Genomic DNA, 13,190 nt, shown 5'->3' with positions numbered 1-13,190 from the left:
CAAAAAAGGCTCATTTTTGAATTCTCTAAGTACCCCCCACTTTGAGAATTCAAAAACGAGTTTTTTTGCGATGCCCTACTCAACAGTTATCACTCGACTCAGACGAAACCATACCTATTCCCCACGAGTTTAAACAACCAGCGAATTGATTCCTTAATCAGCGAATTAATTCCTTAATTAATCAAATAGACTCTAGACTATAAACAAATAAATTGGTTTACTCAGTCCATTGAAATATCAGATAGAATTACATCACCCGGTATGTGCTTCTTTATAAAACCATCAAATCAAAGTACATTTAAAAATTTTGAATATACGTATAATAAAATTATGACTGCTTGGATAGCACTGTAGATGAATCACCTTATAAAAAGGGACACGGACGATAATAGTTGACCATCGCCATATTGACCTTTCTCAGTGCCACCAATACTGTATATAAAAGATTTTATTACGATTTTTAACGACTCAGTTTTTGCAATTTAAGCTTGCCAAAAATCAACTGCACTTAAAAAGACAATCATCAAAAGGATTGAATGATAACTATACAAATCATCCTACATCCTGAAATTTCAGGACAGGGAGTGGTACACGTTCAGTGTGTTCAATTTACCAGAACAACAGCATGGGGCAGAGCCAGCAGAATCCACCCAAAAGCAAAAAAATAGAATACCGACGAAATACATGTTCCCACCGTACAGTTTTTCTCATTATTTACCCATCTCAAAATAGCGAAAAGCAGCAAAATCGATTTTCCTCAGTTTCCTTCGAAACCTAGCTGACTGACCTGCACATAAAAGCAAAGTCCGTGGTTATGGTGAAACATTGTTTCTCCACGAAGTAAAAAGCTGCTGCAGGTGTCCGGTCGTATTTGCGAAACTTGCCTTTTTATCCGGTTGTATACGGTTCTGAACACCAGAATCGGAAAAGGGGGGGAGGAAAAATCTTACAGCCTCCGGTGGACCCAACCACAACCCATAAATAACGAACACGATCAACATCCCGCGTGGTGATTTTTTTTGTCTTTATTCTCAACTTTGTTGTTCCAGTTCATTTTCCGTTCAACGTTATAATACTGGAGACCGGATGGAGCATTTGTTATTGTTGTCGTTGTTGTTGGGCTCGGGATGACTTGACCAGTCTCCGGCTCTCAGTTGGAAATTTGATCAACATTTATGAATACAATTTATTATATGTACTGAAACAACAGTTTTATATCCCATAAAAGCTGATACCGCTGGAGAAATTTGTTTTATACCCAGTTGCTCGAAATATGACTACTTTCCAAGCTTTCAGCTGCTTGTTCCGAGATCCACTCCTTTGTTCTGCTTGGTTGAACGACCATCCATTATCGGGGATATCAATTTATTTTCAGATTATTTGTTGCGGGATCCTTCGCTTTCTTACAAAAGGGTAAACTGATGATGTTACTTTGTTGCAAACTCACAAACTGTTCACAATTGTAATCGTAATGATTTACTAATGACGATGAACACATTTTTGGGTTGGGGCGATTAAATACAGTCATAACTCAGTATTAAGATGGCAAATGTGCCTCACGTCATAATTTTCTTTTCTAACCTCAAATTTTGATTTCCCTCTACCCTTTTCACAGTGCTGAGAAACGCCTTCAACGCGTTCGATCAGGAGAAGAAGGGATGCATCGGCACCCAGATGGTCGGCACCATCCTGAGCATGCTGGGCCACCAGCTGGATGACAAACTGCTCAAGGAGATCATCGATGAGGTAGATGCTGATGGTTCCGGCGAGCTGGAGTTTGAGGAGTTCGTAACACTGGCAGCCCGGTTCCTGGTTGAGGAGGATGCCGAAGCGATGCAACAGGAACTGAAGGAAGCTTTCCGTCTGTACGACAAGGAAGGAAACGGTTACATTACCACCCAGGTCCTGCGCGAGATCCTCAAAGAGCTAGACGACAACCTGACCAACGATGATCTGGACATGATGATTGAAGAAATTGACTCTGACGGTTCCGGAACCGTTGATTTCGATGGTAATGAAAGGCTTACCCGTAAGATTATCGTTTCAGCTAAAATTGATTCTTTTTGTCTTTTGTAGAATTCATGGAAGTCATGACCGGTGGAGACGACTAAGCTCGGACTCATCTTCGTTAGCTTAATGACCGTCTACTATTTAATTACCTTCCACTATACCTTTGTTAATAAATAGCCTAAAACTTCCACCTTGCTCTAAGTTTCTGTTAAAACATAGTAGCACTTTCTGAAATAAATTGTACAGCCAGCCAGGAATGGGCCAAAGCAAAGGTTTTTTTTATTTGCTACACCATTAAACAGAACAAACAAAATAAGGGAAAGAATGAAACAAGAGTATGACCTCGTGGCCTCGTGTGTAGGTTCAACATAGTTTCGAGTTCAAGTATTCGATACAAAACATGTCCGCTAGCTAGTGCTTTATTGAGTCATAAAATTTAATATAGAAACTCGTGTGTGCCCGGACGAAAACTATGCCAACCGCGTGCACTACTATAATGGACCATCCGCCAACCCTCCAAAACTCGCAGGCACGAGCAATATAGTTTCCAACTTGTTGGCTGAGCAGTAATTGTACTGGTGTACAAAATAAAATCAATTTGTACTGAACGCGGTCGCTACAGCATGTTTGTTACTCTGGGTCGAATTTCCTTTGCATCGTTCTCCGAAGAAATAGGACGAAACTATTGCTTTCGGAATTGGGCTGTAAAACATTTCGGGAAGTGTTAGTTTTATTGATGTTTACTTGTAAAGTGAATGTAGATTAAGGCGCAGTCGAGAATTTTTGGCATTGGTTTTTTATACCAGGGATTACACCATAAACAAGTAGCTTCAAAATTATGGAATATAATTAGATAGGTAACAGTCCTTATTACAATATTTGACAATGAGTATAGGTACCATTTTCAATGTGTATTGTTTTCAATCTCTTGAATAATTTTCGTTGTCATAATACAGTTAGGTACTTACTGCATAAACCATACATGGTCTAAATATTTCACTGAAACGAATTCCTCTTTAAACAAAGCCTGCAGTTCCTATTAAGGGGCTTGTTTATTTGTTTAATAGATCAACATGCATATCAAAGCCCCAGTGATGTTGGCTACTAATACTAGTTATTTCTAACAATCAAGTCGTACACAAAAACAATAGTCATACAATAATTAAAAACAAAGAATAACAAGGTCAAGTGTTGTTTGCTAATTGCTTAAATAATCTGGAAAAACGCATACGCAGAGTTTGTCAAGAAACGTTGAAATCAAATGCTGAAGCTGGTTAAAAAATTCGATGCAGACCAGTGATGGCTTCATACATGCTATAGTTAGTGCGTCGGAATGTTAATCTGAACATAATATTGTTGCGTAGTGTTCGAGGTGCGACGTTTATGTTGATTTATTTCAAAATAGCTAGGGCATCTAAACGACCTTGCAGAGTGTCAGCATATCCCAGCAGCCTTCAGTGGATAGGTGCTATCGGTGCCTAGAATCCGGCCACAAGTCGTACGAATGCAAATTATGTCGTCGCTCCGGCGAGGAGGATCATAAAGAGCGCGACTGCACTAAGGCGCACAAATTCCTTATCTGCATCGCCAAGAAGCAAGCCCGTAACCATGCTATGGGTGGACCTTCGTGTCCCTTCGGTGAGGCCAATAAGAGGAAGCCATGAACGTCACACAACTGAATCTTAATCATTATGCAGCTGCCCAACAGCTGTTGTGACAGTCGGTCTCGGAGTCGAGGACAGATGTCGCCCTCCTATCCGACCCGTAAAACGTCCCTGCCGATAACGGCAATTGGGTGTCGGACGGGTCTGGGATGGCGGCAATCTGTACAACGGGACGGTTCCCGGTTCAAGAGGTAATACACTCCTCCACTGAGGGTGTTGCGATTTCCAAGATCAATGGTGTGTTCTATTGTAGCAGCTACGCTCCACCAAGGTGGCCCATAAAACAGTTCAACCAGATGATCGACAGGCTCTCGTTCGACCTAGTGGGCTGGAAACCGGTAGTCATAGTGGGAGACTTCAGCGCTTGGGCAGTGAAGTGGGGCAGCCGCTGTACAAATAGCAGGGGCCAAGCGCTACTGGAGGCGTATGCGAAACTCAACGCTGTGTAAGCCAATAATGGCCCCGCTAGCACATTCCGTAGAAACGGGGTGGAGGCATGGATTCGCGTAACGTTTGCCAGCCCGGCTCTGGCTCCAGGCATGGAATGGAGGGTAGACGAGGGCTACACTCTTAGTGATCACTTAGCAATTCGCTTTAGGATCAACTATGGTTTGCAGCATCCGAGGGCGGGTGATCCCTGTCAGGTACGCGTGTGGAAGTCCAATCACTTCGACATCGAAGCTTTCACCACGGCCCTGGGACTGGAGGCCAACACCGACAGTCTAAGCGGGGATGCGCTGGTAGCTGTTCTATCACGCGCGTGCGACGCCACTATGTCTAGAAAAACCCTGCCAAGAAACGGCAGACGCCCGGTATACTGGTGGAGTACCGAGATTGCAGCCTTACGATCAACCTGCCTCAGAGCTATACGTAGGATGCAAAGAGCCCGCACCGAGGATGCAAGAGAGAACCGCCGTGTAGTGTTTCGAACTGCGAAAATGGCCCTTAACAAGGCCATTAAAAGCAGCAAGAGAGCGTGTTTCGACAACCTGTGCGAGTGTGCCAACGCGAATCCGTTGGGTGACGCCTACAGAATCGTGATGGCTAAGACCAAAGGGGGCTCTTTACCCCCCGAACGGTCTCCGGACCGGTTGGCGAGGATTATCGAGGTACTCTTCCCGTCTCGAGCCACAAGCTCCTAGCCACCTGCACTACGAGACAGTGCGGGCACGGCCGAAACGGTGGCTCCGGTGACGAACGAAGAACTACTCGCAGTGGCTAAATCCCTGGCAATGAATAAAGCTCCAGGGCCGGATGGAGTTCCAAAGAGCGGTCTCAAGGCAACGATCATAGCGAACCCGAACATGTTCAGGCTAGCTATGCAGAGATGTCTTGACGAGTGCCGTTTCCCCGATAGATGGAAAAGGCAGAAATTGGTACTGTTGCCGAAGCCCGGGAAACCGCCAGGCGACCCATCGGCGTACAGACCAATCTGTCTGATCGACACGACTGGCAAACTGCTTGAGAGGATTATCCTCAACAGGCTAACCCCGTACGCGGAAGGTACGGACGGCCTGTCAAGCAACTAGTTTGGCTTTCGGAAGGGTAGGTCCACAGTGGATGCTCTCAACTCAGTGATAAATACTGCCGAGATAGCGATCCAACTAAAAAGGCGAGGCATTCGATACTGTGCGTCAGTGACACTTGACGTGAAGAACGCATTCAACAGCGCAAGCTGGGATGCCACCGCGCTCTCGTTACACCGGCTAAGCCTACCGGTGGGTCTGTACCGGATCCTGGAAAGTTACTTACAGAACCGCGTACTGCTATACGAGACCGATGCCGGTCAGAAAAGGGTTCCGATTACCGCCGGAGTCCCGCAGGGCTCGATCCTAAGCCCGGTGCTATGGAACCTCATGCATGACGGGGTTCTGATACTGAAGTTCCCTCCTTTGCTGACGACGTAATCTTGGAGGTCTACGGGGAGTCAATCCCCGAGGTAGAACTAACCGCAGAACACGCGATTAATACAGTGACGGAATGGATGAGCGCGAGAGGCCTGGAGCTCGCTCATCATAAGACGGAGGTGGTTATCGTCAACAACCGCAAGTCGACACAACATGCAGTTATCGAAGTGGCAGAAGTCGCGATCACTTCACAGCGGAGTCTGAAGTCTCTCGGAGTCATTATTGACGACAATCTGACCTTCTGCAGCCATGTCGACTATACGTGCAAGAGAGCTTCGACGGCTGTTGCGAGGATGATGACCAACAGCTCAAAGATGTGCGCCAGTAGACGTAGGCTACTGGCAGGCGTTGCCATATCTATCCTCAGGTACGGCGGCCCGTCATGGTCAAGAGCACTGAGGGTAACCAGTTACCCGCAGAAACTGGAGAGCACCTACCGCGTGATGTGCCTCAGAGTGATACCTGCTTACCGCATGATATCACACGATGCATCCTGCTTGATTGCGAGCATGATGCCAGTTGGGCTGGTCATCCGGGAAGATGAGGAGTGCTTTGAGCTGCGTGGCATTAGAGGAGTCCGCGAGCGCACCAGGGTGGCTTCGGTCGCCAGATGGCAGCGTAAGTGGGATAACTCCTCGAAAGGTAGGTGGACCTAACGGCTGATACCTAACATATCGAGCTGGGTGGGTAGACCCCATGGGGAAGTTCACTTCCATCTGACACAATTCCTGTCAGGCCATGACTGCTTCCGACATTACCTCCACAGGTTCGGGCACGCGGAGGTTTGCCCTGACTGCCCAGGTGTTGACGAAGCTACCGAGTACATACTGTTCGTATGTCCTCGATTCGACATCGAAAGGAGAACAATACTTGACCTCTGTGGCTGGGACACAACCTCTGATACCCTTAATCAGCGGATGTGTCAAGCGGTGGAGAAGTGGAACGCAGTCTCAACTGCAACCACTCAGATTGCCTGCAGGCTACAGGGAATCTGGCGCATTGAGCACAGACGACGGGCACGACTAGCTAGTGATTGGTTAGTTGGAGCGGAAAGGGCCGAGCGCGAAAAAGCGAGTGAATAGTCTGTTCATGCTGAGGCAGGTTTGGCGCAGCTACTGGCAACCGCGTAAGGGGTAAACCTAGCCAGCCCGAAGCAAGGTAGAAGAGTGAGTGAATAGGTGTATATATGGACTGCCTCATGCCAAGACGAGAGAGCCGTAGCGCGGTATGTTGGGAATTCCTTATTGATGCCTCGTGGCGTGGCAGAGGAGTGAAGAGTGAGCATCCAAGTCAGCCTCACATGGTATGTCAGAAATGGGGCCTAAGAAAAATGTGCCACATGGTATGCCAGGGGGAGCGACAGGGCGTAATAGAGTGGTATGATCGAGAGTGAACCAGGTGATAGGGTGAGCATCCAAGTCAGCCTCACATGGTATGGTAGGGGTGAGCACAAAAGTAAACCTCACAAGGTACGAAAAAGGTGAGCACACAAGTAAGCCTCGCATGGCGTGGTAGGGGTGAGCACAAAAGTAAGCCTCACATAGAGTGTTAGAGAGTGAATCAGGGTGTGACAGAGCGAGCACCCTAGTAAGCCTCATACAGGATGTATGAACGCGTGAGCGAGAGTAAGTGAGGACATGAAGTACAGCCATCCCCCCAGAAGTAATACCGAGAGGTAGTCCCTGGGGAGAACAATGGCGGAGCCCAATGGAGTTTAGTCGGTATTACCTTGTTCATGGAGGAGCCCGACACTCCAGTACACTCCGTGTGGTAGCTTGGCATCTACTAAGCACGTGTACTGGGACAGTGCGTAAATTGCATTTTCCAATGCAAAAAAATGAGTGTCAGCGATGAACAAAGCTCTTACAGTATTCCTTCGAACATGTAGGGGCTCTAGTTGAATCAGCTGATACCGGTTTTCATAGCGAGGTAGTCGGGAAGGATCTCTCCACGGCAATCTACGAAGCGCGAAATGTAAAAAGCGACGCTGAACGGACTCTATTCTTTCAGTGTCGTTATTGTAGTTTGGACTCCAAACTTCAGAGTAATATTCTAGAATTGATCGCGATAAAGAGCAGTACAGCGATTTGAGACAACAGATATCCGTAAAATTTTTGGCTATTCTGAAGATGTAAGTTGAGAATCCAGAATCACTCCCAGATCTTCAACGTGAATGACGCGCTCATTCGCGCTGTTTCTATTAGACGGTATTTAAAATGAATCGAATCCTATTCCGTTAAAATGATATTACCGAACATTTCTTCGGGTTCACGCACATGCGGTTCGTGTTATACTTATCAGTAAAGACATTATGCTGCTGTTGGAGAAATCTGCTATCTTTAATTGAACGAATTAGGCGAAATATCTTGAGATCATCTGCGAAGGACAATCGGGGAGTCTTCAGAACTAGATGTACATCATTGAAGCATAGCAGAAACATCAACGGTCCCAAGTGGCTTCCTTGAGGAATTCCTGACGTAGAAATGAAGGTGAGGGCCTCACAATCTCCTATGGCAACCGCTATTTCTCGGTCTGTGAGGTACGATCGAAGCAATTGCAAAACACTACCATTTATTCCAAAACTATCCATTTTTGCGATTGCGATATCGTAATTTATCGTATAGAAAGCTTCAGATAAGTCGGTGTAAACAACGTCGGTTTGAGCGCGATGTTCCATACTCTCTGTTATGAAGGATGTTAAACCTAATAGGTTAGACGCAGTTGACCGTCCAGACGTGAAGCCGCGTTGATCGTCACTTAAGTACTGCTTACAGTGAGCCTGAAGAGGTTCCATAATCACATGCTCGAACAACTTCGAGACAGCACTCAATGAAGTTATTCCACAGTAGTTATTGACGTCTCGCTAATTTCCATTTTTATGTACTGGGAACATGTTCGCTGATTTCCAGCAAGATGGAAAAATACCTCTGTCAATAGATGTTCGAAAGATGTGAAGAAGCGGATTAACCAAAACTTCAATGTGCCTTATCGGAAAAGCATAGGGGAACCCGTCGGATCCCGGATTGAAGGATGACTTAAGTCGAGAGGAAGCTCTAGTAATCATCGTTGCGTTGACATCGATAGCACTCAGAGTTTGACCCACAAGTGGAGCTCTGCTAGCAGCGACTTTGATTTGCTCAATAGTTAATTCTGTGTTCCCATTGAAAGTCATAGACGACGGCAGTCCAGATTCCTTGCGCTGCTCGTTCACGAATTTCCAGAAACGTTTAGGGTGCGACTTAAGATAACGATGAATATTTTGCTGATATCGAAAGAAAGAGTGTTGACTGGCTCGTTTATATACGTGTTTGAGACGGACGTAATAGTTTCTGAGTTGTATTGTGCGATACTTGGTAAATCTCCACAGGGCAGATCTCTTCATGGACTTGAGCCGTCGCAGCGTACTCGTTAGTCATACCATGGCCGGCTTGTCGATGGTGAACTTTCTTCGGAACCTACCTGTCAATAACGTATATCAGAACGATGGAAAAAGTTTGAACTGCGGTCATTTTCGGGGTCTAGAATATTTTTCCAATCGATGGTGGAAAGAAGGTCTGCGATACTTTGATGGTTGGCTCGAAAATCGTAGGAGACGGTGAGCGGTGAAATATCGAAATCATGCACCACAGTGCTATCCGATCAATGCAGGATGATGTGCTATGGGTTTTACTGGAGAAGAGGGATTGATGCGGCGGAAAACCGATCACTGACAAAACAAAGGTCGAGGTGGCGGCTATTCTCATTGGCAATAGGATTGATTTGTAGTAGCGTGGCTGAGCTATAGCTGTCAAGTAGTGTCACTGCACCTGGAATGGAAGGGTCGGAATCCGGATAAAGAAATCCATTGCGGGAAGATTTCCATGAAATGCTAGGAAGGTTAAAATCTCCTGGTACCATGATCTCATCAACTGCATTAGCATCTTCGAGGATCGTAAAAACCGAGCTGCAGTGTGCTTCGACATATTCGATGTCACGAGCGCGGTCGGGTGGAACATACAACGCACAGAGGTATAACTTATGGCCGCTAAGCTCGATAATCGTCCACTCCTGCTCAAAGCAAACTCAAGAAATGTTCTCGACAGCTCTTGCAGGAATTAACTGCTACTAATATGCTACCTCCGGTGGATATTCGGCTATTATTCGGGCTCCGATCACAACGAAACACCTCGTAGCCGGTACCGAACACCTGACTGGAAAGCGTGTGATCATTCAACAACGTTTCGACGAGAACAATGGTGTCAAAACTCTTATCAGAGACTGCAAGTCGATATTGTTCAACGGTTGAGTTGATTCCACCAATAGCTGGACTATGTGGCCCTCTTAAACAACTACGGGTCGCTGACATGATATGCGGCATCTGGTGCTGATACTGATAATGTGCTGGTAATTAACGATGAACTGGAATCTGGGAACATTTCAGCGCTTGAATTATTCAAAATAAATGGATACTTGCCGCAGTAGGAAGTTTGGAAGACCCTTTTTCCACTCCGACACACACAGGACCGGGACGACTGGTGAACGTTGGCTGCAGTGGCTGGACTATGGTGGGGGGATCGAGGGCTTCCATAATATAAGCGGCAGTGCACCCCGGTATTCCATTAGCGAAATCTATCCTGCTTTGGCTGGTCGAAATTGAATTCCCGAACGAGTACTTCAGTCGGCCAAGTAGACGCTTTGAGTGCAGTGTCCTTTAGTTCGCTTGGAAGCTCAACTCGGAAGGAAATAAAGTGGAGTTTCGTGAGATCGGTATCCTTGTAGACCAACAAAGCTGCTTTGGGTATGTTGCTTATTCTGAGGCATTCCTGGGTCATAGCAACAATTTCCTTCACTGTACGGCTCGGGCCGAGACGGCTCAAATAGACCCAAAACTGCTTCCGCTGATGAGCGGATGCGCAACAGTTTTTTGCTCGCTGAATGGCTCTAGTACCACATACAGCGGCTGCAGTGGCACGATTTTTTTCATTCTTCTCGCGACTTTGGTTAGGAGTAAGCAGATCCCCCGGAAGTCGCTAGACAAACAGCTCCCATTGAGCCACAAAACCAGAATTAGCCGAAAAGTGAGTTTCAATAATTTTTTTGTGTCAATGGGAGCAGCGGAATCGGATTTCTGCACCCACTCGTTGAAACAGCGAACACAATTGTGACACAGCCATTTCAGGGATTGTTGTTGAAACGCAGCAATAGGTCTAGTGCGGATCGCTGCATACCGGCAATACAGGTGCAGTGGCAAGCCGATCCGCAAGGGCTGCGGCATGCCTCATTGTTGATTTCTACCCGCTCTGATTTGAACTTTTTTGATTCTGACTCACTATGCGCCAAATTGAAGTGTGGGGAACACTTTCCACTACTCGCGTGCAGATGGCGAAGTGAGCGTGTAAAGTTTTTGGTGGGGAATTACACATAGGTCGAAGTGTCACAATTTTCCCGTAGGCTGACGAAGTTTTCACATGGCGAAATAAGGCACTTTTACACTACAATTTTACTGGTGAGCAGCATTCAATTCGAAAAAAGAATGTCCATCGAGCGACTGAAATTCTTTTCACCGAAAAACGATAGGTATAACACACATAAAACATCTTTCACTAGAGCCAAAAAACGTAAACACGATGTAAACAAACTACACAACTTACGAAATAGATACAAAAAATATTAAATGGGTTTTCAACATATTTTATTACATTATTTATTTAACACGGCACAATTCGCTGATTTAGTTATAGGTTTTGTGCCCTTTACGCGCAAATGTGGTTTTAAACAATTTTCTCTTTCGTGGATAAAAAAAAATTCATCTAATTTTTTCGCCATTAGGGGGAAATTTAGCGTAGTCAATTTTTTTGTTTAACGGCCCTAATTTTTTAAACCTGGGGGAACGCAATTTGGAATAATTTGAATTTAAAATATTTTCTTTATATTAAAACTAAGGAGAGAAATTTGAAGCTCTTGCAACTAGGCATACAGTTTGATACACAAGAAGGATTAATTAAATTTTCTTAACCCTTCGGAAGTCGCGCAAATGGCTCACTGAACGAGCACCCGCTGGTGCCCTAAGACGATTTCGCTAGATTTTCAAAGCAGCGTGTACTCAGCGCACTAGCGCGACAGCCGGAAGGTTAATAATAAGGGACAATTAGAGATTTTGGAAAGTTTCAGGGAAGTTTCAACATAGTTAATGTACTTCGTTTGGCTTCTTTACTTTATATATGAAATTATGCTTGGACATGCTATAAAACAACAAATTTATCCCTTTCATGCGCATTTTTAAAAAAACAATTTTTTTCTCAAAACTGTTGTAGTCAACTGGGTGAAATTAATTTGGAATACTTCAACTGTACAGCACGGGTGAGCGTACCAACTTTCAGCACATGGTAGATTGTGATATATTTTAAAAGTGTAGAAAAAGAATTGAAGAGATCAAAGATTATCAGATTTTGATTAAATTGACCAAGACCAAGACCCGAGTTTCGGATTTTTAACCTATTTTTTTGTCGTTTTACCAGTGAGAGAATCGAAAACCCGAAAACGCTCGATCATATTATCATATTTCAAATTACAAAGTCACTAAAACAAGAAAACTGTAACTGTAACTGGCTTCTGAGACATCTTGCCTTTTTGAGGGATAAACAAACTAATAAAAAGTAAACTGCGGCACTGTGGATTTCTTCTTTCTCCGACCATTCGGGAATACAACGCAGTGGCCGCGCCCTTCTTTGGTAGTTTCATTGGCTGCACCGGCAGCGGTCTATAACGATTAGCTAGGAAGGTGAGCAAGGTTCTTTTGTTGGAACCTTCCTAGTGATAAAGCGACTAATCGCCGAGTCCATTCACTCTGTGAATCGCCATGTAGATACCTGCTTAAACTCTCTTTGACGATTAGCAATGAAATAGAACGAGGCTCGTTTGGTCGATCCTGCACAGTTTGAGAGAATCTGTATCGTCATTTGTAATCTTCGCGAGGCTATGCGACAATGGCGGTGCGAGGCTTTTTGCCGCTCGGAACAGAAAGTTTAATTTTACGCCCCTTTTATTATGAACGTAACATCTGTGACAAATATGATGAATGGGGACCTTTAGCCGAATACCGATTAGCCGAATGCTAATTGGCCGAACGCAGTTTAGCCGAGTGAGTAAGTAGGCTGAATGCTATTCTATTTATCTGCATAGCCACAATAGAGAAATCTATAGATAAGTACTTAATAATAATGAATCTAATTTGTGTCATAAATTGAATACTGGTTATGTATTTTTGTAGTTACAATATTTGTAGTTTTTTAAAGCTCTGTGGATATTTTCCTTCTTTTTAACATGAGCTGTTCTTTCTTTATACGTCTTAAATATTGTTTATTTGTTTGTTTATTTTTATTGTTTATTTTTGCTTATAATTCATCTGAAAAATTGTAGCCTTAATGAATAAAATATCAAAAAGTACAAAAAATGTAATTACAAATAAACGTTGACATTAATCTCTTCTGATCGTCCTTGAACGTAGCACTCTAGTTTTAAATGTTGTAGATGAAATACCATAATCAAATTGGTCGCATACATTATTGAATTCACGAATAATGGCTGAAATTGGCTGATGAAAACCAAAGAGAGAACGGTGAAATGGCAA

The 13,190-nt window shown here is 44.5% G+C and overlaps 1 protein-coding gene across 3 annotated transcripts in view; it reads left to right on the top strand.

Annotated features, from left to right (window-relative positions):
- LOC131693442 (troponin C, isoallergen Bla g 6.0101) overlaps positions 1 to 2,618 on the top strand; it is a 65,899-nt gene extending 63,281 nt beyond the window's left edge. For all 3 annotated transcript variants that reach the window (XM_058981246.1, XM_058981247.1, XM_058981244.1), the window contains exons 3-4: positions 1,616 to 2,011; positions 2,077 to 2,618. In XM_058981246.1, coding sequence (XP_058837229.1) covers positions 1,616 to 2,011; positions 2,077 to 2,111 — 431 coding nt within the window. In that variant the 3' untranslated portion in view covers positions 2,112 to 2,618. The remainder of the gene's footprint in view (positions 1 to 1,615; positions 2,012 to 2,076) is intronic.
- Positions 2,619 to 13,190: the final 10,572 nt, after the last annotated feature.

The sequence above is a fragment of the Topomyia yanbarensis genome, chromosome 3 (assembly GCF_030247195.1).
Source record: "Topomyia yanbarensis strain Yona2022 chromosome 3, ASM3024719v1, whole genome shotgun sequence".
In the NCBI taxonomy this organism is placed as follows: domain Eukaryota; kingdom Metazoa; phylum Arthropoda; class Insecta; order Diptera; family Culicidae; genus Topomyia; species Topomyia yanbarensis.
The sequence above is the reverse complement of the archived record's forward strand: the minus strand, read 5'-3'. Positions and strand labels throughout refer to the sequence as shown.